The 25,320-nt window shown below is 35.7% G+C and overlaps 1 protein-coding gene across 10 annotated transcripts in view; it reads left to right on the forward strand.

Annotated features, from left to right (window-relative positions):
* The window catches only part of Sntg1 (syntrophin, gamma 1), an 814,179-nt gene that overhangs the window by 632,415 nt on the left and 156,444 nt on the right, over positions 1–25,320 (forward strand). For 9 of the 10 annotated variants that reach the window (XM_063288183.1, XM_063288182.1, XM_063288181.1 and 6 more), the window contains one exon: positions 2,006–2,044. The exons of the other annotated variant lie outside the window; for it this stretch is intronic. In XM_063288183.1, coding sequence (XP_063144253.1) covers positions 2,006–2,044 — 39 coding nt within the window. The remainder of the gene's footprint in view (positions 1–2,005; positions 2,045–25,320) is intronic. 10 annotated transcript variants of the gene reach the window in all.

Raw genomic sequence — 25,320 nt, forward strand, 5'->3', positions numbered from 1 at the left:
GAAGTCACCTGATTCCTGAGTATGTGACTAGGCAGCTGTCCTTGGGGCAGTGGAATTAGCATCAAAATACAGATAACTCCTGGGCAAACCACAACAACTGAGTATGACGTTTTAGTATGAGTTTCTCATCTTTCACTTTATTGGTTATAAAGGTCATTTTCTCATTACATTCTAAAGTGCTTTTTGTCATAAATAGCATTGACTCTGATTAAATGTGTTTTAATCCCTCAATTAAGTTTACAAAATCTCTTTGTTCTCTTCTCTTCCCTGCTCTTCCTCTCTTCCCTGTCCTTTCTCTCTACCCCCACCCCTTCCCTCCACGTGCTCATGGCCGGCCTTTCCTCTCCTCTCATCTTCTTCTCTCATTAAACCTCTCCACGTGGAAAAAAAAAGTTTACAAAATGAGGGAGAGAGAGATAGAAACAGAGGAACAGAGATAGATAGAGAGAGAGAGGGAGAGAGAGAGAGAGAGTGAGTTTGTTTGATCTAGGTTTATGTGAGCATGTAATACAATAAATACATCTGGAAGTGTCATCCTATCTAATATATCTGAGTCCTAGGGTGCAATAACCTGCCTGAGTTCAGCATGTTCTATACAATTACTTCTTCCTCCCCTTTGCTGCCTGTCTATATGGCCAATACTCAAGTTGCCACACAGGGATTCTCAGACTATTTTTCAAATTTAAAAATTCAAGTTTTGACTCTTGATGGTACACTCTTTAGAGTAAAAAAAGTCCATATGAAATATTCATCCATTTCTATAATTATTTCTAAAAGGGAAAGAAGTAAAGCGTGGTTTTACTAGTGCTCAGTGAAGTCTGGTTGATTAGTATGTGATGTCTCTGTCTTTGTTTCCAAATTGTAATCATTGATGTGAAAGAAATAGAGTAAGCAGATACTTGCCCTAGTGTGGGGTAAGGCTAGCCAGACCAGGTTAACATTGTTATAGCAGTGGAGGAAGAACAGGGCTTCTGTATAAAACTTCTCAAAATGTGCTCAAAATATATTCACTGGCAAATTTTCTTTCAGTTTTACATTTTACATGATAAATAGCTTAAAAGTCAGTTTGTGTTTGTAGAGGAGAGATTAGTGATTTTTTATAACTTCGTTCTTATAGGCATCTGATTGCATATTCATATTTACTAGATAATTCCATAAAGTTTAAAATGAAAAACATGTCAATAACATAATTTATCAAAGAATGAATCTATATTTATTTAATTTGATATAATCTTATAGCATATAAACCTGGTGTTAAGATGTCTCCCTGAATTTGATGGTGAATAGTGGAGTTCATCAGCTAGCACTCTGCTGCCCATGCTTGTCATTTAAGAGCGTCTACTTCTATTCAAGTTTGTTTTTACTCAGAGGAGGTGCTCCTTGGAGAGTTTAGATTCTTATGCAATGTAACTCATTATATTTTCTTAAAATAAAATTTATTCTGTTTGCATTCTGACTGAAAATACATATATTATACTTTAATGGTTGACTTTTCATTTCCTTTGTTGTTTTGAATATTCAAGTAAATGTACTATTCTATGATATCGTAGTATAAATTCAAATAGTAAGCCTGCCTTTTCTCATTTATACCACATGAAATAAATCCTGATTTCCTATAAATGAAAATAATCAATAAGTTTTAAAAATCTTTATATTTGATACAATGCATGACCTCTAATTAAAATGGGTTTATATGCAATGAGTTTAATATGTTGAGGTACCTTTTAATATAGTATAACCCACACCCAGCCTTGTTTTTGAGAGAGGTCCTTACTAAGTAGCCCTGGCTGCCTAGAAACTCCTGCCCAAAGCAGGTTGCCCTTAACTGCAGTTATCAATCTGCCTCTGCCTCTGCCTCTGCCTCTCAAATGCTGGGATTAAAGGCATGCATAAACCCACCTGGCTTATGTAAAATAACTCTTAGAAATAGATCATCAGAAATATTCAGGGACATTTTTTATTATTAATTTTATTTTCACTGATATTAATTAATTTATCATTACAGATCAAAAAAATCAACAGAAATTTTCCTGTAAACCAGCAGGTAAGATCAAATAGTGCTTGCAACATTGAATCATATTTTTGTTTCAATGTGTCTTTACTAGAAGGTAATCATGGAGCCACCAGATTCTTATATAGAAATAATTGGTACTATAGTCTATTTTCAGAGAAAAATTTATATATCCCCTTCACTAAATATATAAAAAGTGGGTTTTAAAGACATGTAATCTAAGACAAAACCCACTCTTGCCAAAATAATTATATTGATTTTTGCGTGCTGAGTATCTAGGCATAGTATTTCTGTAAGATGGTATTAGTATATCTTAAGTTAAAAATTATTTTGTGTTTTGCCTGCATATATGCTTGCGCATGCTGTATCAACAGAGAATAGAAGAGGAGGTCAGGGCCTTAGAGCTAGATTTTCAGATGGGTGCGAGTGCAATATAGGTGCTTGGAACCAATCCCTGCTCCTCTGAAAGAGCAAGTGCTCTTAGCTGCTGAACCCTCTCACCAGGGTCTAGTATATGTTAATTTTGTTTTGTTTTGTTTACTGAAGCTAGCATGTTTATTTTCTTTCCAGGTTTCCTTATCAGAGTCTTTTTCTTATTAAATCATTTCATTTATTTGCATTCTTAATGTTGCCTCACTATCCTGGTTTCCCCTCCCAGAGTTTTTCACCCCTCCCTCCTTCCCCTTGCCTCTGAGAGGATGGTCTCCCCCACCCATCCCCACCCCAACCCCCAAGCATCCCCCTTCCCTATCTTAATTTTTGAAGATATCCTTTAAATTGATCTCAGTGCCTAATATGTTGACAGTATTCCAAGTGAGTTTAACTTAATGAATAGATTGAAAATAATGTCTGATTCATACAGCAGGTTAACAAGTTTATAGCTCTTAATATCAATTTTGATTTACCACTGTCATTTGTCATCTAAGCATGCATCATTTTCAATACATTAAAAAGTTTGAAGTATATTTTACTTGCAAAACTTGAAAAGATCCAGTTTTCTTCTCTGCAACACTTATATAAAAAGTCAATTATTTTAACATATATTTTGAACATTAAATATTAAATCTATATCTTCAATATATACCCTTATCATTAGATTTTCTAAATTCTTAAATATACATTTTTCTATGAATAACAGCATCATTTTTAGTAGAGACTATTGGTGGTGCTGGCCAAGATTCACTCACAAAACTGTTTATAAAAGAAATAGTATGGGAAGAGCCAATCTCTGCAGTATTCTGTGTGTCTACAAAGATTTGATCTACATCTTTGACTTGTGCCTACTTACACAGACCTTCATTTGTGAGCCTATTTGATAATGGCTAGATTCAAAGGGTAGAAAAAGATGCCAAAGTCAACATGTTTTTTACTGCATATTTGAGTCATTTAACTTAGTGAAGATACCAGAGGATAGAGTGTCTGATCAATCTTGAAGTCTGCAGTGATACCTAAGAGGTTTCCTACGTGGCTCCATTTTTTTTTCAGCATTTTGTTCTGGTGGTCTCAAGGGACAACTTAAGAGGAATATAATTGATTCATATGACTGTGGTAGAGGAAGGGGCAGCATTTGAATAAGAAAATATTTGAATAAGAAAGTATTTTAATATAAAGAAACAACCATTGGAGACAAAGCCAGAACAGCCATCATTAGATGAATCTCTTTTGTTGAAAACCAGATAAAAATGAAAATCTGTGATGCTTGTGTATCTTAAAAAAATTAAAATAATAACTATTTCTTTCATCTATGAATGACTTTCAGAGGTCTCCCTGCCATCCTCTTTCTAGACTCAGCATGTGTATCCAAGTCTAGAAAGCTATTATTGTGTTTCATAACCTAAGTAATCTCCCAACATTTCTTTACTTAAAATGGTAACCACATTTTAACACTACTGCTATGAGGCAAAAGAGAGACTTTTAACAATTTGAGTGTGGAACTTCATAAATAAGGAAATACTAAACTAAAGGAATTTAGTTGGAACATGGTTGGGGACAAATATATATGGAAAAATAATAAATGGAAATAAATGCTTGCTTCAGTACAGTAATGAACTGACTTTATTCAGTCTATTTCATGGGAAAGTTCCTAGTTATATGACCATATTCTTTGCCAATTATGACTGGCTTAGCTTTAGTTTTATATTTCTTTAACATAAACATTTCTAGGGTCTAGATCAAATTAGCATATGTATATGTAAATCAAATAAGGTTTTGGTCACTTGTTAGACCAAGTTTTAACATAGAATGATTGCTGTCCCAACTGGCAGATCTTCTCATCACCTAGGGAATCACCACCTATAAGAATCATATAGAGAGGACTTGAGAGATAAATTAGACTGCAAAGTAGTTATCACAAAGAGGAGGACCTGAGTTCAATACACAGAACACACATTAGAAAACAAAAAAGCATGTTAGTATGTCCATTGGTATCATTGTTCAGGTCTTGTTTAGGCACCAATATTGATGAGGTCTCATGATTCCCTGATGTTTTTAGGAGACATAAGCTGTCGCTTCTCTGGCTCTTGCAATCTTTCCCCACCACTTCCTCATATCTCTGAGCCTTGTACACAGAAATTGTGCTGTATGTATTGACTGTGACTGAGCACCACACCCAACCTCCTGATGTTTCTGACTATAATGGAGCCATTAACCTTGGCAGAGAGGACATTCCTCAAAGACTGTGCATGTAAATATGTACATTAGTATACAGACATGTTCATTCTCACTCCAACCAACAAGTTTTGTGGGTGGCCCCACCCTGTTGGCTCTGTTTTTCTTGGGAGGGGGCATGTCAGTCTGTCCCTTACATGGCTATGTGGGACTTAGCACTGCAATATCTCTTGTTCTCTGCATTTTGATAGGTTGTGGTTGATAGATTCTTTACCTTTTGCTACGAGAACTCTTTGATGGGGGTCAAAATTACACTAATCTGTGGGTATAATAACAAATATTTAGAATCTAGATAAAATTATTCTGGTTTAATAAAGTGGAAGTTACAAATTTTCCTTCACAATATATGACTTTACTAGCCAGAATAACAATGGTCATGATACCATCGGAAGGACAAAGAACTTAAGGGCAACTAGGGAATTCTGAGAGACAGAAAATTGTTCTTTCTCAAAAAGAGCCCCTGCAACTGGTTATCCAAAACCAAATAGTCAGTCCTGAAGTCATATGTTTAGAACATACAGGTACCATTATAGGGATGGAGAAAGTGGTAAATATACATATAATCTGTTTATATGCGTATATAAGTATGTATGCTGTAATAATTAAAGAAAAATAAATTAATTATACATATATAAAATATATAAATATAAAAATATGCTATAATAATGAAAGAAAAAGGGATATGAATTTGAGAAAATTTGAGGGCATAAACAGGAAGAGTTGGAGAGAGGAAAGGGAAGGGAGAAAGATATAATTATACTATAATTTCAACATTTAAAAAATAAACAAATTTCTTGAGCATCCTGGAATAGACTTTTAATTACAACACTGTGGAAATGTATGCTGGTAGTCCTCTGGGATTCATTGTCTTCTCAATCTGTTTTATGCTATGAGCCTCAAACCAATGGAGATCTTGTCTCAAAAATTAAGACAAGTGGCTCTACTTGAACAAAGCCCCTGTGCGGACTGTTGGCTTTTATACCCAGGTGCATGCATGAACATATGTACAATCACTTAGAGAATAAACAACAAATCATTTGGCACAAATAATACTGTTCTATTATGCATTCTCCTCTGAAGGGAAAATGGGTTCATGCAGAGGTAAATGGTAGTGATCATGATAGAAATATAGATCCATGGTGTCTGCATGCTGCATAAAATCATAAATCAATTCCGTTACCTAATATATTACTGGGCATTAGGAATGCAGGCGACAGGAAAGTAGGGAAGTCTTTAGTATGGGTCTCAAATACTACTGATGAAATTCTTAGCTTCTGACTTATGAGAACTACTGGTCTGAGAAGTTAATTCATTTATCCTTATAGCCAGATGTTATGTCAGATACAGATATGAGTGATGAATGTATAGGAAGAAAATTAAAGATAGCTGAAGATAATTTGCCCGTGGATGAGCAACATTCCAACTCTCTCCAATCCTGAAAGTCTAATCCATCAGCCTTCAGAATCTTCATTGCAGCTTTGGAGTTCTCAGTGAACTGCATATTTCCACAGGAAATCCTAAAGGAAAGAAAAGAAAAGAAAAGAAAAGAAAAGGAAAGGAAAGAAAAGAAATGAAAAGACAAGGAATTCCTGATTAATAAAATGAGAGGAGAGAGACAATGTCAACCCACAGCTTAGCATTCACACAGGATTTCTGCCTTAGCCTTGACTGTGATGAATTGATTCATCTCAGTTTTCCTCCACTTGATAGTGCTGGTGAATTTTCAAGCATAGATTCAAGGTAACACAACGTGTGTGTGTGTGTGTGTGTGTGTGTGTGTGTGTGTGTTCATAAAGTGTCTTATTGAGAGAAATTTGGTTAGAATTCTACCTCCTACTCTTGAATTTCTATCTACCAATACAAGAAATTAGAAAAAGTAATAAATAATAAACTCAAGATACCCACAAACGGAAGTCTGAATCCTGTGAGATTTGTTTGTAAATTCATGCTATAAATGACTTTCTACCTATCAGAAAAGTAAAAATAAATAAATAAATAAATAAGTAAATAAAGAAAGAAAGAAAGAAAGAAAGAAAGAAAGCAAAGTCCACAGGAAGTTGGAAGTTGAGAAGCAGGTGTTCCCTGCTAGGGCTCTCCTACTACCAACAGGAGTTAAGCTTTCAGGTACCATTGAATTCAGAGCTTTGTAGCTAAATTATATAGTAACAAAACAATCCCATCACCAGAAAAAAGAAGAATCTATAAACTTAGTTACTTCATAGGAACAGGACTTGGAATCAAAATGTGGATTTACAGATGATCCAAAACAATGAAAACAAAATAAAACTTAAAGTCTATTACTCACTTTCACACACTCAGTTGTTGTTACTGCCTGGAACTACTTTCATGTGCCTCTGAGCTCAGAATGGGTTACACTGACCTAATTTGGTGCAATAGGGCATATCCATCCTGTCTCTTGAGTTAAGTTCATCTAGGTATCATTCAACTCCCATGATTAATGGGGAGGAAGTTAGACGTGAGGCTGGTAAACTTAACAGAAGTCTATACAATATAAACTATGTCTTGCAGCTGTCCCAATGCTTCAGAAGGTAGTTTGCATAACTCTACTAATCACATGAAAATATTTATAATAATTTAGACACACTTATAGTCTCAAGATGGGGAAGCAGCAGATAGAAGGTAGGTTGACCACTTTGAATAGATGAGAAAAAGGTCAACAGTTAATGGGAACCAAAAGAAATTACTTGTGGAGCTGTCATGCAAACATGGGAGTGAACACTTTGATATTTTGGCTTCTCTATAGAAACAAACGTGCTTTTAAAAAAATATCTGTAAAAAATGATCAAAACCAACTGGTCATGAACATGGAATCCAAAAAGCTGTGAAGACTTACTGAACACTATTGAAGGCAATGATTGGCACAGAGAACAGAGAGCCCTCTGGTTCTGTGGCTTTACCAAACTGACCTGCTTCTTTTCAGCTGCATCAGTCATTTTATTTCTTCCCAGGTACTGTGTGCGTCAGCTCTCATCGTATTCCTGCACAGTGGTTTCTGGTCAATGGCTGCAGCACATTTTCTCTTCAGTAAATCCAGACAACTTTGCCTAAGGATTCTCTGGGGCAGTACTTGGCTTTTTTTCTGTTTAAGTAGATAATATAGAGGAGTGGATAGATCAATCATAGTTAGACACATATGTTGGGTGTTTCATCAGTTACAAAATTATCTTGCCAAGGTTTAATATCGAATGTTCATATCAGCAGTATAAAGATAGCAATGTGGTACAGTTTTTGAAAATTCAGCCACTGTGGAATACTGAGATCTTTCAAGTTTACATTTCCCTTATGACCAATGATGTTCAATACACTGTTGTATTCTCATCATATTCACTGCTATATGCTATGTCATTTTCTCTAAGATGTCCAGGCAATATATTATTGAAGATCAGGAGGTTTTAATTTTTATGAAGTTCAAATTTCAAATATGATGGTATACTGTAGGCATTATATTTGATAAATCTTTGTCTATCCAAAGATAGAAACATTCAGTAATGATATTTCCTAGATGTTCCATTGTATGCTTTTAAAACATTTTGCATATGAAACACTTTGGAATAATCCTTTTTTATTGATTTGATTTTTAATTTAAAATAATTTGTATAGAATTTACTTTTATATCTTTTGATATTGTAGTATGATTACATCATTTCTCCCTTTCTTTGCCTCTTACAATCCTGTTTGCTATTCTTCAAATTCATTCCTTGTTGATCATTAATGAATTTACATACATGCCTCTCTCTCTCTCTTTCTCTCTCTCTCTCTCACTTTTTCTCTCTCTCTTTGTGTGTGTGTGTATATATATATATGTATATATATATAATGTATTTATATTCTTAGGTATATCAGTACAGTCTACTTAGTGTGTATTAAGTTTCATATATATATTTCAAGGCTGACAATTTGATATTGGCTAATCAACCAATGTGCTCTTCCCTAGAAAGAGTATTTTTCCTGAGCTCAATATTTCTTAGTTGTCTTGTGTTGAGGCCTCCTGTTGTCCTTGTCCAGCTCATTTTTAGTCAGTCTGTTTGGAAGTAAATAGCACAATGTTCTTATTAGTGTACCTCTGTAATATATCTTAAATAATTTTATCAATATTAATTCTACCTAAGTACTTTATGTTTTTTCCTGAAATTGTTATTTTATTTGAGGCTATTGTTAAAGGAAGTACGCCCATATCATTCTCTATATGCTTGTTGTTGGTATATAGAAAAGTTATTGCTGTATACAAATTGAAATTAAATCCTGTCACATTTCTGAATTATTTTTCCTAAACATTTTCTGGTAGAATTTTGGGGATTTCTAATGTATCTGTTGTCTGCACATAAGAGTAGTTATATTTTTTTCTGTCTTATTTGTATTCTTTGAATTTTTTATAGTGCCTTATTACTTCAGTTACCACCTTGAATACAATGTTGAGAAACAGTGAGGGTAGTGGCCATATCTGTTTTGTTTTTATTTCAGTTTGCTTGCTTCAAGCTTTTCTTCACATATGATGGTATTAATTGTAGATTTCTTATCTATGGGCTTTATTATATTGAGATATTCTCCCTGTAGCCAAATAAAGCCTCCAATGTTCAGAATGGGTTACATGTTGTTGATTTGTTGTATAAAGGTATTACACTGAATCCCCCAAACATCAAAAACTATTGACAAATTACTGGTTGCTATCAACAATCTGATGGTTAAGGCCCTATTGCTGAAGGCCACACTGATTTATTTCATCAAACACAGAGAAATTAATCTGGTACCTCGCTAGAAGCTTCAACCCTATTGACTAGCACTTAAATTGTAGGAAAGTGTAGATTCTTGTATTCTCACGCTAATTATGTTCCCCAAAATCCTGTTTGCAGTGTTCCACTTCCAGTTGGTTCGGATTGGTAAATAAAGTGGCTGACAGCCAATGCCTGGAAAGGGAGGCAAAGGCAGGACTTTAGGATTCCTGGGCAAAGGGCTGAGGAAGGAGCAAGAAGATGAATAGTTGTCATTCAGGGGAAAGAAGAGAGACACCATGGCTGAGAGGCGCAGAGGAGAGAGAGAGAGAGAGAGAGAGAGAGAGAGAGAGAGAGAGAGAGAGAGAGAGAGAGAGAGAGAGAGAGAGAGAGAGCTGTCCTGTAGGTGCTGGGGAACACAACCAAAAAGGGAAAAGGTTGCAGGTCTGGGTCCAGGGCAATAAAGATGTAATATTGATTTTAGAAAGTAATAACTTGGGGAATATCTGAAGATGGTCATCATATGGTGGTTAGGAAGTGGCCTTGCCATTGAGCTGTTTTGAGCTGTTTAAGGAATATAAAAGTATGAAGACTGTGTGTATTTCATTTGGGAACCCAGAACATTGGGTAGCAAGGAACATGCTCCGCCCTCACTGCCATCGGGATTGACTTAAGTAGCATTACTTGGGTCCAGCTACAAGAACATTCTTTGCAGGGTATAATTGAAGTCCAATGGTTGCAAACACTGTGACATAAAACAGCAAGCTATGTGCAAGAGACACTGGTATCCAATAGTGGAATAAGTATTATGGGAGTAAATAACCAATTCTATTTTTATTGGACTTATGGACCACTCTATGAGATGGAACCCACACACAACATTGCTAAGATGGCCAAGAACCTGGTTCATGTGCCTAGAAAAAAATCTATCAGCATTGTTTGGCTAAAGGAACAGTAATAAAATGACTCATTGAAACACCTTTATACTCAAAGATCAATCCATCACTCAACAATCAGAGATCTTATTGTAGTTTATTGGAATTAAAACAGAGACCCACAATTGAATATGAAGAGAATAAGAGACTTTGGAGCACTAAGTAATATATAGGAGGTTGTAATCAAATCTCTGTAATCAAGGCTCGGGGATTTTTGCAGAAAATGAAGGAGAAAGATTGCAAGAGCCAGATGTGATAGACAACTCCAAAGAAAGAACAGAACACAGACAGACACTGTAACAGTGTGGACAAATGTGTATGGGTTTAATCAGACAGTGTTCCAGTACTGAGTGGAAAGTAGATGTGTAGTCCCACCTAACCAAAAGCTAGTTGTAGCTGATACCTTCTGGCAAATGGAATATCAGATTTATCGAATTGAGAATCACTGGGTTTAGCAGTCATACCTTGGGGCAGGCAAACACTATGTCTAAAAGTAGTTGGATAACACAAAATGAACTCAATGGTATTTTTGTGGACTTTGTGTTTTAGATTTTTTTCTTATTAGTCTTTGCTTATTAGTCTTTGTAAATTTTACTTTTATATTTTTGTGGGACTTTTTTGTTGTTGTTTGGTTTTGGGTTTGCTTCTTTGAAGGGAGGGGGGATGTAAAGGAATCGGGAGGAGGGGGAAGGAGCAGCAGTAACAGAAAGTGAGAGCAAGAAACACAGGCATACAGAGAGAAAGGGAGAAGGAAATGGAGAGAAGAGGGAGAGGGAGAGGGAGAAGGAGGGGGAGAGAAAGAGAAGATGGATGGCTAAGGAGTTGGGGTGGATTTGGAAGGAGATGGGAGAATTGAATTTGTAGATTCCTTGTGGTAAAATGGCCATTTTTTTTTACTATGTTAATCCTACTGATACAGGAGCATGGGAGGTCTTTCCATCTTCTGATATCTTCTTGTTTCTTTCTTTATGGACTTAAAGTTTTTGTCATACTGATCTTTCATTTTCTTGGTTAGAGCTATACCAAAGTATTTTATATTACATTTGGCATTATATGAAGAGTGTTGTATTCCTGATTTCTTTCTCTACGCATTTATTGTGTTATAAAAGAGGGATACTGATTTTTTTTTAGTTAATTTTGTATCCAGCCACTTTGCTGAAACTGTGGAATTCTCACCTCTTATCGCTCTTAGCATTCTCTGGTAGAATTTTTGGGGTCACATATGGATACTATCATACCATTTGTGAATAGTAATATATTTTGACTTATTTTCCAATTTTTATCTGCTTGATCTCCTTTAATTTTCTTAATGATCTAGCTAGAATTTCAAGTATTATATTGAAGAAATACTGAGAGAATGCACAGCCTTGCCTCGTCCCTAATTTTAGAGAAATTGCTTTAAGTTTCTCTCCACTTAATTTGATATTGTCTATTGACTTGTTGTATATTGCCTTTATATGTTTGGGAATGTGCCTTGTATCCCTGATCTCTCCATAACTTTTAAAATTAAGTTTTTTTTATTTTGTCAATGGATTTTTCAGCATCTATTGAAATAACCATGCGTTTTTTTCCTTTCAGTTTGTTTATATGGTATATTTTGTTTATGTGATGGATTTTACTGTACTGTACACACCTACACCCCTGGGTTGAAGGTGACTTGATCATGGTAGATGATGTTTTTGATGTTTTCTTAGATTCAGTTTGTGAGTATTTTATTGGATATTTTTCCATCAACGTTCATAAGGAAAATTGGTCTGAAATTCTCTTTCTTTGTTGAGTCTTTGTGTGGTTTAGGTATCAGGGTGACTCATAATATTTGTAGCAATCTCCCTTCTGTGTCTAGTTATTATAATAATTTGATAAGTATTCATATTGGTTCTTCTTTAAAGATCTGGTAGAATTCTGTGCTAAAACCATCTGTTCCTGGGTTTTTCTTGGTTGGGAGACATTTAGTGACTGCTTATTTATCCATAGATTGTTTACCTGATCTTAATTTAACCTTTGTGAGTTGAATATAATTAAAATATCATTCATCTCATTTAGATTTTTCAATTTTGTGGTGTATAGGCTTTTTAAGTAAGCCCGGATGATTGTTTGGATTTCCTTCGTGTCTGCTGTTATATCACCATTTTCATTTCTGATTTTGTTATTTGGATAGTCTCTCTGCTTTTACTTAGTTTAGCTAAGTGTTTCTCTATCTTTTTCTCAAGGACAGGGTCTTGGTTTCCTTCATTCTTTGTATTGTTTTCCTTGTTTCTAATTGATTGATTTCAGCCATGAGTTTGATTTTTCCCTGATGTCTACTCCTCCTGAGTATGTTTCTTTCTTCTTGTTCTAGCAGTTTCATGTCTGCTGTTAAATTGCTAATATGAGAAATCAGTAATATATTTATGAAGGCACTTAGTGCTATGAATATTTTTCTTAGTGCTGCTTTCATTGTGTTCCATAAATTTGGGTATTTGTGCCATTCTAGAAAGTCTTTAATCTTTTTCTTGATTTCCTCTTTGACCCAGTGGTAGAGAGTTGTTCAGTTTCCATGAGTTCCTTGACTTTCTGTTATTTCTATTGTTGACGATGTTCATCTTTAATCCATGGTGATCTGATAAAATGCAAGAGGTTACTTCAATCTTCTTGTATCTGTCCAGACTTGATTTGTGACTGAGAATGTGGTCAGTTTTGGAGGTTTCATGAGGTGCTGAGAAGAAGAATATTCTAATTTTGGATTAAATGTTCTGTAGATATCTTGTAAGTTCCTTTGATTCATAATGTCTGTTGGTTTCATTATTTTTTCTCTTTAGTTTCTATTTTGATGACTTGTCCATTGGTGAGAGTGGGGTGCTGAAGTCTCCCACTATTATTGTATAGGATTTGATGTGTGATTTAAGCTTTAGTAATATATATGTATATTTTTATAAATGTGGTGTCCCTGCACTTAGAACATAGCTGTTCAGAATTGAGATGTCATCTTGGAAGATTTTTCTTTTGAGGAATATGAAGGTTCCTTCTACATCCTTTTTGACTACGTTTTGTGAAAGTCTATTTTATTAGATATTAGAATGGCTACTTCAGCTTGTTTCATGGGTCTGTTGCTTAGATAATATTTTTTCAGCATTTTCCTCTGAGGTAGTACCTATCTTTGTTGCTGAGGTGTGTATCTTTTATCCATATGAATGGTGGATACTATTTATATACCTATTATATTAGCCTGTGGTTTAGTATTCTTAAATTCTGTCCATAATATCAAATTTTGATACTGAGAGATATGAATGACCTATGTTATTTTGGTGTTGGTAGTGGCAGTGTGTGTGTGTGTGTGTGTGTGTGTGTGTGTGTGTGTGTGTGTGTGTGATTCTTTTATTTTGGTTTTGCTAGTGTGAAATTATTCGTTTCTTGTATTTTCTTGGGTGCAATTAGCCTCCTGTGTTGGAGATTTCCTTCCAGTATCCTCTATAGGGCTGGATTAGAGGAAGGATATTGTTTAAATTTCATTTTGTCATGGTCTATCATGTCTTTTACATCTATGATGATTAAAAATTTTGCTGGGTATAGTAGTCCGGTCTGAAATCTGTGATCTATTAGGGTTTGCAAGACATTTGTCTAGGACCTTCTGGGTCTCTGTTGAGAAGTCAGGTGAAATTCTGATAGGTAAGTCTGCCTTTATATGTTACTTAGACTTTTCCCCTTGCAGCTATTAATATCCTTTCCCTGTAAACTTAGTGTTTTGATTATTAATGTTGTGGGAGGATTTTCTTTTTTGGTTCACACTATTGGTGTTCTATAAGCTTCTCGTACATTTACTGGTATCTGTTTAGGTTAGGGATTTTTTTTTCACTTATTTTGTTGAAGGTATTTTCTGTGTCTTTGAGCTGGAAACCTCCTTCTATTCTTATTATTTATTATTAGGTTTGGTCTTTTCAAGGTGTCACAAATTTCCTAGATGGTTCATACCATGAACTTTTTAGGTTTGTCATTTTCTTTGACTGAGGTATCAATTTCTTCTATCATATCTCTACTTCTGAGATTCTTTCTTCTATCTTTTATATTCTGTTGTTGATGCTTACATCTATAGTTTATGATACCTTTCCTAGGTTTTCCATTTTCAGGATTGGCTCAGTTTGTGCTTTCTTTATTACCTCCTTTTTTATTTTCAGTTCTTGAGCTGTTTTATTCATTTCCTTCACCTGTTTGTTGGTATTTTCCTGTATTTCTTCATATTTTTTGTTTCCTGTTTAAAAGCCTCTACCTGTTTGCTTGCATTTTCCTGTATTTCTGTGAAGGATTTATTTGATTCCTCTTTAAAGGTTTCTATCATCTTCATTCGATTATATCTAAGGTCATTTTCTTGGGCTTCAGGTGTGTTGTAATATCCAGGGATGCTGAGGTTGAATGGTTGGTTCTGATTGTGGCATAGTGCCTTGGCTTTTCTTGCTTGTATTCTTATGGTGGACGGTTTTTAGCCATCTGATTATCCCTGGTATTCACAGGCCTGATAACCCTTGATTGCAGCAGGCCTCTGCGTCTGCAGTAGGACTGGTTGGCCAGGGTGGCAGCTGGCTTTCAGGGATGCAGGCTGATAGTTCTGTGAACTGGTAGTCCCTGGTTAATTCAGGCCTCCAGAGTTGCAGGTAAAGATGAAGACCAGAAGTTGGAGTTCAGAGAGAACAGGCCAGACCTTAAAACAGCTGTGCTTGCCAGGGACCCAGTGGGCAGGATATTAGGAAATGGGAATCTCACTTGGTTGTTCCACTTGGCATCAGGCCTCCAGAGGTGCGGCCCTGGGAAATGGGTAGCAAATTGCAGATGGCAGGTATAGTTGTGGCCTAGAAGATGGAGCACAGAAGCAATTATTTTCTTTTTACTGCTTGTCATCCTTTCAGTTCTATAAGCTATAGTAGATTACAATATATACTGATATCTTGTTATTTTTGTTTTCTATTATATGTCTTTTAGGCTTTTTCGAATGTATTGAGAACCATGAAAGCAGATCTTTTAGCCATAATGAGCTTTAGTTTCATAGATTTTTAACTTATAGAAAGAGGTAACTTCAACATGTCTATAGCCTTAGTAAGAATCTTGATTAATGTGTTAATTCCTATGAGATACTAAATACATAATTTACTCAAACTCCTTGAGTTTCTCATTACAAGGCATTGAACTTTAACCAATGATAGGGAATTCTTTTTGTCACTTACCATAAATTCTGTAATACAGTTCAATATATATATATATATATATATATATATATATGAAAACAAAGATTTATAGTCAGTTCTCCATTGAAATGATTGAAATGAGAGATTGGAGCATTAGAAACAGAAATTGGAAGTATTCTTGCTATGCTTATGACATTCAACATAGCTATTCATTATGTCTGGTTATGTAAACCTGACTTACCCTGTACATTCTCTTAACTTTGAAAACAGAATGTGTAACCTTTTTGGAAGAAGGTTGAAGGGAGCAGGTTCTCCAACTCTTAGAGAAGTACAGTAATGGAGAACAGTCTTAGGCAACTACACAATGCCTGCACTTGGGTGTACAACTGCATTGTTTATCTGACAGGAATGACATATCAAGCTGTGACATCCTGCAGCAGGTGCTGTTCAGAAAAGAAAGCAGTGTATCTGGCTCAGAACTTAGTTCACAGGGAGGCTAAATGCTTAGGAATTTTGGAAGAGAAAAATATAACAGGCAGTTATTAAGACTGTTCTTTAGGTATGCAAAGCAAGAAATTAGAAATAAGAGAAAAATCTAATGTAATGAAAAAATAGGAATACTAAGTTTATGGCAGTATTGCTTTTGGTTTCCTGGCATTGAAGCCCAAATTGCTGTGTGATTGGTACACGTGGAATAAAAGCCTTTCAAAATAAGATATGAAAGGCAGCATATAGAGGGTTGACAGTTCCTTCTGTTTAGGATTATTTTATTTTAAAATGTGGAACAAAAATAAAGGCTACCATTTGCGAATTAAAGATGTCTTCCTTGAGCAAATACCTGCAACGTCAAGAGTGTTACAGTGGGCAGTAACTTCAAATAATTTGAGACTCCAAAGAATACTGTGAAATCAATTGTATATGATTTTACTGTGGGAAGGTGATATAAGTGAGGAGATCAAAGCAAGGGAAACATATTATAACTGTATTTGAGCATACATTAGGGAACAGTGACTATAAGTACTGTAAAGTCACTGTATTATCAATTCAACAACAAGATTGAGTTACATATTTATAAAATATATGCCTATCAAAGTATTAGTTTAACATGGACATATGTTCAGAAATATATGTGACTGGATGATCCATTTTATAATTTTAGAAAGCACTTTTTATATTAAGTATCAAGTTTTAACTCTACATTTTATTTGTACATGCCAAGTGTCTAACAGTTCTTTTTTTGTCTTTTGCATTCCTTTTTTTCTTTTATTGGATATTTTTATTTACATTTCAGATGTTATCCTCATTCCTGATTCCCTTTCCAGAAATTCCCTATCTCATTCCCCGTCCCCCTGCTTCTATCATGTTGTTCCCCCATTGACCCACACACTCCCTCCCACTTCTCCACCTGGGCATTCCCTTACACTGGAGCATTGAGCGGTCACAGGGTTCTCCTCCCATTGATGCCCAACAAGGCCATCCTCTGCTAGATATACAGCTGGAGCCATGGCTCTGTCCATGTCTACTCGTTGGTAGTTTAGTCCCTGGGAGCTCTGGGGTATCTGGTTGGTTGATATTATAGCTCTTCCTATGGAGTTGTATCTATTTAGAAAACTGTCCATTTCTTCCAGATTTTCTAGTTTTGTGGTGTATAGGTTTTTGTAGTAGGATCTGATGGGGTTTTTTTTGGGGGGGGGGATATCCTCAGTTTCTGTTGTTATTTCTCTTTTTTCATTTCTGATTTTGTTAATTTGGATACTGTCTCCGTGCCCCCTGGTTAGTCTGGCTAAGGGTTTATCTATATTGTTGATTTTCTCAAAGAACCAGCTCCTGGTTTTGTTGGTTCTTTGTATAGTTCTCATTTTTTCTACTTGGCTGATTTCAGCTCTGAGTTTGATTATTTCCTGCTGTGTATGCTTCTTGGGTATATTTGCTTCTTTTTCTTCTAGCACTTTCAGATATGCTGTCAAGTTGCTATTGTATGTTCTCTCCGGTTTCTTTTTTGAGGCACTGTTTTCATTGTGTCCCACAAAGTTAGGTATGTTGTGTCTTCATTTTCATTAAATTCTAAAAAGTTTTAAATTTCTTTTTTTTGTTTCTTTCTTGATCAATTTATAATTGAGTAGAGGGTTGTTCAGCTTCCATGTGTATGTGGGCTTTCTGTTATTTTTGTTGTTATTGAAGATCAGTCTTAGTCCATGGTGATCTGATAGGATGCATGGGATTATTTCAATCTTCTTGTATCCTTTGAGGCCTGTTTTGGGACTGATTTTATGATCAATTTCAGAGAAGGTTCCATGAGGTGCTGAGAAGAAGATATATATATATATTAGGATGAAATGTCCTATAAATATTTGTCAAATCCATTTGGTTCATAACTTCCATTAATTTCACTGTGTTTCTGTTTAGTTTCTGTTTCCATGATCTGTCTATTGATGAGAGTGGGGTGTTGAAATCTCCCACTATTATTGTGTGAGGTGCAATGTTTGCTTTGAGCTGTAGTAAAGTTTTATTTTGTTGTTGTTTTTTTAATGAATGTGGGTGCCCTTGTATTTGTAGCATAGATGTTCAGAATTGAAGGACATCATGGTAGATTTTTTCCTTTGATGAGTATAAAGTGTCCTTCCTTATCTTTTTTGAAAAGTTTTAGTTGAAAGTTGTTATTTGATAGTAGAATGGCTGCTCCAGCTTGTTTCTTGGGACCATTTGCTTGGAAAATTTTTTCCCAGCCTTTTGCTCTTAGGTAGTATCTGTCATTGTCACAGAGGTGTGTTTCCTGTATGCAGCAAAATGCTGGGTCTTGTTTGTCTGTTAGTCTATGTATCTTTATTGGGGAATTGAGTCCATTGATGTTAAGAGATATTAAGGAAAAGTGATTGTTGCTTCCTCCTATTTTTGTTGCTAGAGGTTGAATAATGTTTATGGGGGTATCTTCTTTTGGGTTTGTTGAAAGTTTACTTATTTGCTTTTTCAAGGGTGTTGTTTCCCTCCTTGTGTTGGAGTTTTCCATACACTATCCTTTGTATGGCTATATTTGCATAAAGATTTTGTGTAAATTTTCTTTTGTCATTCAACATTTTGGTTTCTCCATCTATGTTAACCGAGAGTTTTGCTGGTTATAGTAGCCTGGGTTAGCATTTGTGTTCTCTTAGTGTCTGTACGACATCTGCATAGGATCTTGTGGCTTTCATAGTCTCTGGTGAGAAGTCTGGTATAATTCTGATAGGCCTCCCTTTATATGCTTCTTGACCTTTCCCCTTACTGCTTTTAATATTCTTTGTTTTGTGCATTTGGTATTTTGATTATTATATGACAGGAATTTCTCTTTTGGTTTGGTCTGTTTGGAGTTCTGTAGGCTTCTTGTATGTTCACGGGCATCTCTTTAGGGAAGTTTTCTTCTATAATTTTGTTGAAGATACTTACTGGCCATTTAAATTGGAAATCTTTGCTCTCTTCTACACATACTATCCTTAGGTTTGGTCTTTGCATTGTGTCCTGAATTTCTTGGAAATTTTTTGGTTTAGGACATTTTTACATTTTCTTTGACTGTTATGTCAGTGTTTTCTATTTTACACCTGTGATTCTCTCTTCTATCTCTTGTAGTCTGTTGATGATGCTTGTATATATAACTCTTGATATCTTTCCTAGGTTTTTTATCTCCAGGGTTGTCTCCCTTTGTGATTTCTTTATTGTTTTTATTTCCAGTTTTAGATTCTACATGGTTTTGTTCAATTCTCTCACTTTTTTGTGTGTGTTTTCCTATAATTCTTTGAAGGATTTTTGTGTTGCCTCTTTAAGAGCTTCTATCTGTTTACCTGTATTGTCCTGTATTTTTTTAAGGGAGGTATTTATGTTCTTTATTCCTCTATCATTATCATGCTATTTGATTTTAGATTTGAATCTTACTTTTCAGGTGTGTTGGGTGTATCCAGGACTCTCTCTATTGAGAGAACTGGGTTCTGATGATGTCAAGTAGCCTTGGTTTTTGTTCCTATGTTCTTGTGCTTACCTCTTCCAATCTGATTATATCTAGTGCTATCTGCCCTTACTGTCTCTGACTGGGACTTCTCCTTTCTGTGAACCTGTTTGTGTCAGAACTCCTCAGAGTTCAGCTGTTTCTGTGATACTGTGATTCTGTCACTCTGAGATCCTGAGATCCTAGGTGTGACAGAGTTCCTAAAAGTCTAGCTGCTTCTGGGATCCTGAAATCCTTTTGTGACCAAGCTCCTGAGGTCCAGTTGCATCAGAGTTCCTGGGAGTCAAGCTTTCTCTGGGTGTTACAGGAGTGACTTGCAAGTCAGAGCTCTGGGTTTGCTCCAGGCACAGTTGCAAGCTGGAAGTGACCCATGCCTCTGGCTGGTCGAGAATCTGGTTTTCTGGTTCCTGTGAGGGTCCCAATTACTCTGGATGTTGGGAAAGATATTGTGCCCTAACTGTTATCTGGAATGTGTCAGACCTCCAGTGTTCCTGGATATGTCTGATCTCCTGGAAGTCAAGCTTCCTCTGTGTTCCTGTGGGCCTGTGATCCTGGTCGTTTCAGAGCACTTGGGAGTTGGCTCCCTCTGGGTGTTGTAAGAGTGGATACCGAGCCAGCAACTCAGGTCAGTTCTGGGAGCAGCTTTAGACCTGAGTGAACACTTGTACTAGCTGGGTGGAGGTTTCTGTGTCTCTGGATCCTGGGGGACCCAGTTACTCTGGGTGTTGTGGCATATGTTGTGGCCTCCTCACCTGTGATCCTGGTCATGTTAAAGCACATGGGATTCGGGCTTCCTCTGGGTGTTGTGGGAATGGGTGAGGAGCCATTGCCCAAGGTCCGCTCAGGATACAGGTTCAGACCAGAAACCATGACATCTCTTTCTATTAAATAAATCATGTCAACAGAAATTCCATGTAGTGTAAAATTGAAAGCAACATAACTGTCCCACCAGTTTATGATATATAAATGTTTCAATCATACCATTTTTTAAGTCTTAGCACGGATGTAGGTATGCCAGAGTACGTAAAGGGATCAGCATGTCATCCGGAATGTCATAGTAGCTCAATGGGTCTACATGTACAAAAAAACAAGTTATAAGTTAAAATAAGCACAGATTTGTATAATTATTCTTTTAGACAGGCTATTTTGTCTATTTGGAGACATGACTTCTATGTGATGGTTAATTCTGGGAGAAGAAAATACAAGTGGCAGCTAGGGGCAGTAGGGAACAGGCTTGCAAATTTTACTTTCTTTTGTACATTTAGGTTGTACAATCATTATTTCAATAATGATTTATATGCTGCTGTTTACTAATAGAAATTTAGATAACATACATGTCTTGTTAAATCTAATTACTTATTCAAAAGATGTAAGCTACCAAGAGTATATGGATTTGCAACTTAAACTTTTGACATTTGGGAAAGTTTCAACACTTAGTTATATTATTTTAAAGTTATTATGTATATTTGATGTATAGAGAAGCAGTGTTTTATATTCTTGAAACTGGTTAAGATTGATTTCTTCTAGAAGAGGATTTGTTATAGACATTTCTATAGCAAGGATGCCTGCTGTTTTTTAATTTCTTTCACCAAATGGAGATTTTTTGGTTTGTTAGTTTTTATTTTATTCTCCCAAGTGAAATCAGATAACTAGTAGAGCAATAAATTCATCAAGCCCCAAATACATTTTGACATATTGACAGTCTATGCCATGATAACATTTATAGTTTTTGTTTAACTATTTAATGAGAAATAATGAAATTAGCCTTTTAATTACATAATCCTACCAACTGATGCTTGAGTGAATTTTAATCAGAGTTTGAATAATGGGAAATTTTAGGAGTAGGACTAAAATGGATTTGCTCGATATGTGTTTGTTTTAAATAAAAACATTTTTTTTTAAGATTTATTTATTTATTATATATAAGTACACTGTAGCTGTCTTCAGATACACCAGAAGAGGGCATCAGATCTCTTTACAGATGGTTGTGAGCCACCATGTGGTTGCTGGGAATTGAACTCATGACCTCTGGAAGAGCGGTTGGGCGCTCTTAACCGCTGAGCCATCTCTCCAGCCCAAATAAAAACATTTTTAAAAAAGCAATCTATTTCCAGTAATATATAAAATAAGACGTTTTATCTTGTGAAAAATTATCAGTATATTATGGATACTGAACATATATAAAATATTTTTGTCCATTTTTATTTAGTAAAGTATTCTTTTAGCAAGAATACTTTTAGCAAGTATTACCACTTGCTAATAATGTGTTTTAAGAGTTTTATGGAACTTAGGTGTTTTTCTCTACAAAAGATGATATAGCAGTTAATGATATTGAAATAGTATGATGATTTACAGTCAGTTTCAAAGAAAAAGGGGCTGGTGAAGAAATACTAGAATTGATTTCTTAGATATTAACTTATTTTGACATTTAATTCACCACAGTCTTTCCATGTAGAGAAAATAATAACACTAAAGTTTTCACGGAGACATTTTTAAGTTTGTGCAGAAGAAGAGGCCTAGTTGAGAGCAGAGGCAGCAAATAATCTGTGTTTAACCTTGGAAAAATTGATTCGGGCACACAAGGGAGATTTCCTTCTTCAACACTTCTCTAGTGGCCTCAGTCAATCTGAAGAACATCTCAAACCATTTCAAAACATGACAGTTTCCACAAGTCACAGAAGCCAATTTTTAAAATAATCTACTCTGAGATGGATACACTGAATCCACATATATTTACCAAGAATAAGACAATGCTTTGATTTGTATGTGTATTGGTTAATAATCTATTCAGACTGATTAACAGATCAACCAATCAATACTTCATCACTTATTTATGGTGTGCACACTAAAAATTTTTAGTGTTATAAGTTTTTCTCTTGGGATTACTTTCTCATGTCCCATAAATCTTGGTGTGTTGTGGGTTTATATTTATTTAATTCTAGTAGTTTTGTACTTTCCATCTTGATTTCTCCCTTAACCCAGCTATCATTAAATTGTTTCATTTTTTCCCCATGAGTTTGTGTTCATTCTGTAATTTTCATTGCTATTGGTATCTAACATTTATCTATGATGGTCAGATAGAATATAGTGTGTGATTTAATTTTTCTATATTTGTTAGGTTTTGCTTGAGTGATACTACATGTTTGATTTTGGAGAAAGTTCTCATGGCTCCCGAGAAGATGATGCATTCCTTTAGAGTTTGGGTGTAATATTCTGTAACTATTTGCTTGGAACATTTGATAAATGATGTCATTTAACTGTAGAGGTTTTCTGTTTAGTTTTCTCTGGATGACTTGTCTATTGGCAAGAATATGGTATTTAAATTTAACTTTCTGTGATTTCTATGGTATGTTTGTTGTTCTCTTCAGATTGGCATATTTCTTCTACTTTCCTCTATAAAGCTAGATTACTAGTCATAAATTCCTTTGAACTCTTTTATTACTGGTGATAAACTAGTGCAAACTGGTGCATCCATTGTGGATGTGATCTATCATATGACCCAGATATGACACTCCTGGAAATAGGTCCAGAAAATTATGTAGCCTATTGCATATACATAGATAAATGCTAATACATGTTTACTGCTGCTCTGTTCAATCATGGAATCACAATTGATATCTATCAACTGATTTATAGGTAATGAAAATGTTTACATAATGGAAACTTATTCTGCTGTAGGAAAAAAATGAAATCACAAACTTTTCTCTTAAGTTTGTCAAGGAAGATAGCATAGACCCAGAGAGACAATAATTACATGTTTTCTTTCATTTTTGGATGCACTCTTTGAATCTTTGGTATGTGTTTCATTTGTAATAGACATAGGCAGAGAGGGCATAAATTCATAAGAAGTCATAGAATGCAGTGGTATAAAGACTTAGAAGGGGAGTAGTGAAACCAGATACATTAACTTCAGGTAGAAGATGAGAGGACAGTCTAAAGGAGGTAATATGGGGAGTGATAGCTAACATTAAAGACCTTTCAATAAATCCATATGAAAACCTATTAATGTAAAAGTTTTCTAATCTACCTCTATACATATAAAGAGTTAAAATGGGGTGGGGTGACAATCCCCTTCTAGATATGGCAAGCTAACAAATAAAAATTCCAATGCCAGAAATTGATTATAATTTTAATGTGGTTGGTCAGTGACTCCCCATAGATGAGTAAACATTACAAGATATTGGCAGTGCTCTTAGTTACCATTCAATACCTGACATTAAGAACCTATTGTTCAAGGACACCACATACTTAAATCATAGAACATGGAAAAATCTTTAACTGTGTTGCCTAGCTTTAATAGTGTTCAATGTGTTTCCTACCAAAAGAAAAGTTTTCATTCATCTAACCCAGCTGTGAACCCTGAGAGCTGCTGTAATGAATGGCAAAACATGTTTACTAGTAAATAATAATACTAACATCATGAGAGTAACCAGCCACTTAATTACTGTGTATTTATTTATTCATTTATTTATTCATTGAAAATAGATTTTTCCATACAATATAATTAGACTATGATTCTGCGTTATCCAACTTCTACCAGATCCTTCCAGGTTCTCCACCCACCCAAATCCATCTTTCTTTCTCATTAGAATAAAAATGGGCAACTAAATGATAATCATAATAATAAATAAAATGAACCAGAGTAAGACAAAACAAAAACAAAAACAACAAAAGAGAAGCACAAAATCAAACAAATACAGACACAGATACACATACATTCACATGGACATTTTCTCTCTCTCTCTCTCTCTCTCTCTCTCTCTCTCTCTCTCTCACACACACACACACACACACACACACACACACACAATACTATATAAATTGGTAAAGATCTGTAAGAAAAAAAGTATCATTAAATAGTTCACTTTGTATAGGTGGGCATGGGAACTTGGGCTGCATGTTTGCTGCCTTCTAGGGTACCCTGAGCACCACCTGTAAGCAGCTCAGGGGAAGCAGAACACAGTCTGTGATTTGGGGTCCCAGCCCACGATTCCTGGGTTAGAAAGAGCAGGGTCTGGCATGGATACTGTGAATCTCAGTCTCCTGTGTATCCAACCACTGCTGGGAGTTGAGAAAAGGAAGGGAGTTCCCTATGCACCATTCAGGAAGTGGGTAGCTGAGCCCAGGCCAGGGGCAGGGTGGGGTAGGGCTGAATCCAGTTTGGTTCTGCTGGAGTGCTAAGATTAAGAAGGGGCTGGAAGAAAGAAGGACCTCTCAGGAGATTTAGACAAGAATCTTTAAGATGAAGGCCTCCCACATGGTGATCCTTGAGGAAGGAGGTGGCCCTTGCTTTTCTAAACTGCTTTACTTGATGGTAGAGGTAAATGCATACATCTTACTCAGGGTGGAACAGGGATTAAATAACTCATATGGGAAGGGATGCCCAGAAGGGGAAGCTCATTGTCTGAACCATTATTAGAATGGAGAACTTCCAGGGTTTTATGCTTCATGAATGCAAGATTATGTGTTCCAGATGAAATATTTTTGTAGGGAGCTCACCTCACCTCTACCATTCTTAATTCTGGTTTTCCCAGGGTTGAGGCTGGCTTACCATTACCAGTTCTTTTTGTCTGGTGGCACAATCTACTTGATCTACCAGGTCTGCCCTTACATGTACCTTATATTCCAAGTAAGACTCTTTGGAGAAAACGAACCTTTCCTTTGTGAGCAGTTATCAAATGGAGACAGCTTCTACTTCCCTTCTCAACACTCAGATGCCATCTGATTTAGATCTGGTCAGGCCCTGTGCCTGCTGCTATGATCTCTGTGAGTTTGCACCTACATCACTACTGCTGTACCTAGAAGACCTTGTTTCCTTTCTATCGTTCATCCACACTTTCTGTTATACTCT

Source organism: Rattus norvegicus, chromosome 5 (assembly GCF_036323735.1).
Source record: "Rattus norvegicus strain BN/NHsdMcwi chromosome 5, GRCr8, whole genome shotgun sequence".
Classification (NCBI taxonomy): Eukaryota; Metazoa; Chordata; class Mammalia; order Rodentia; family Muridae; genus Rattus; species Rattus norvegicus.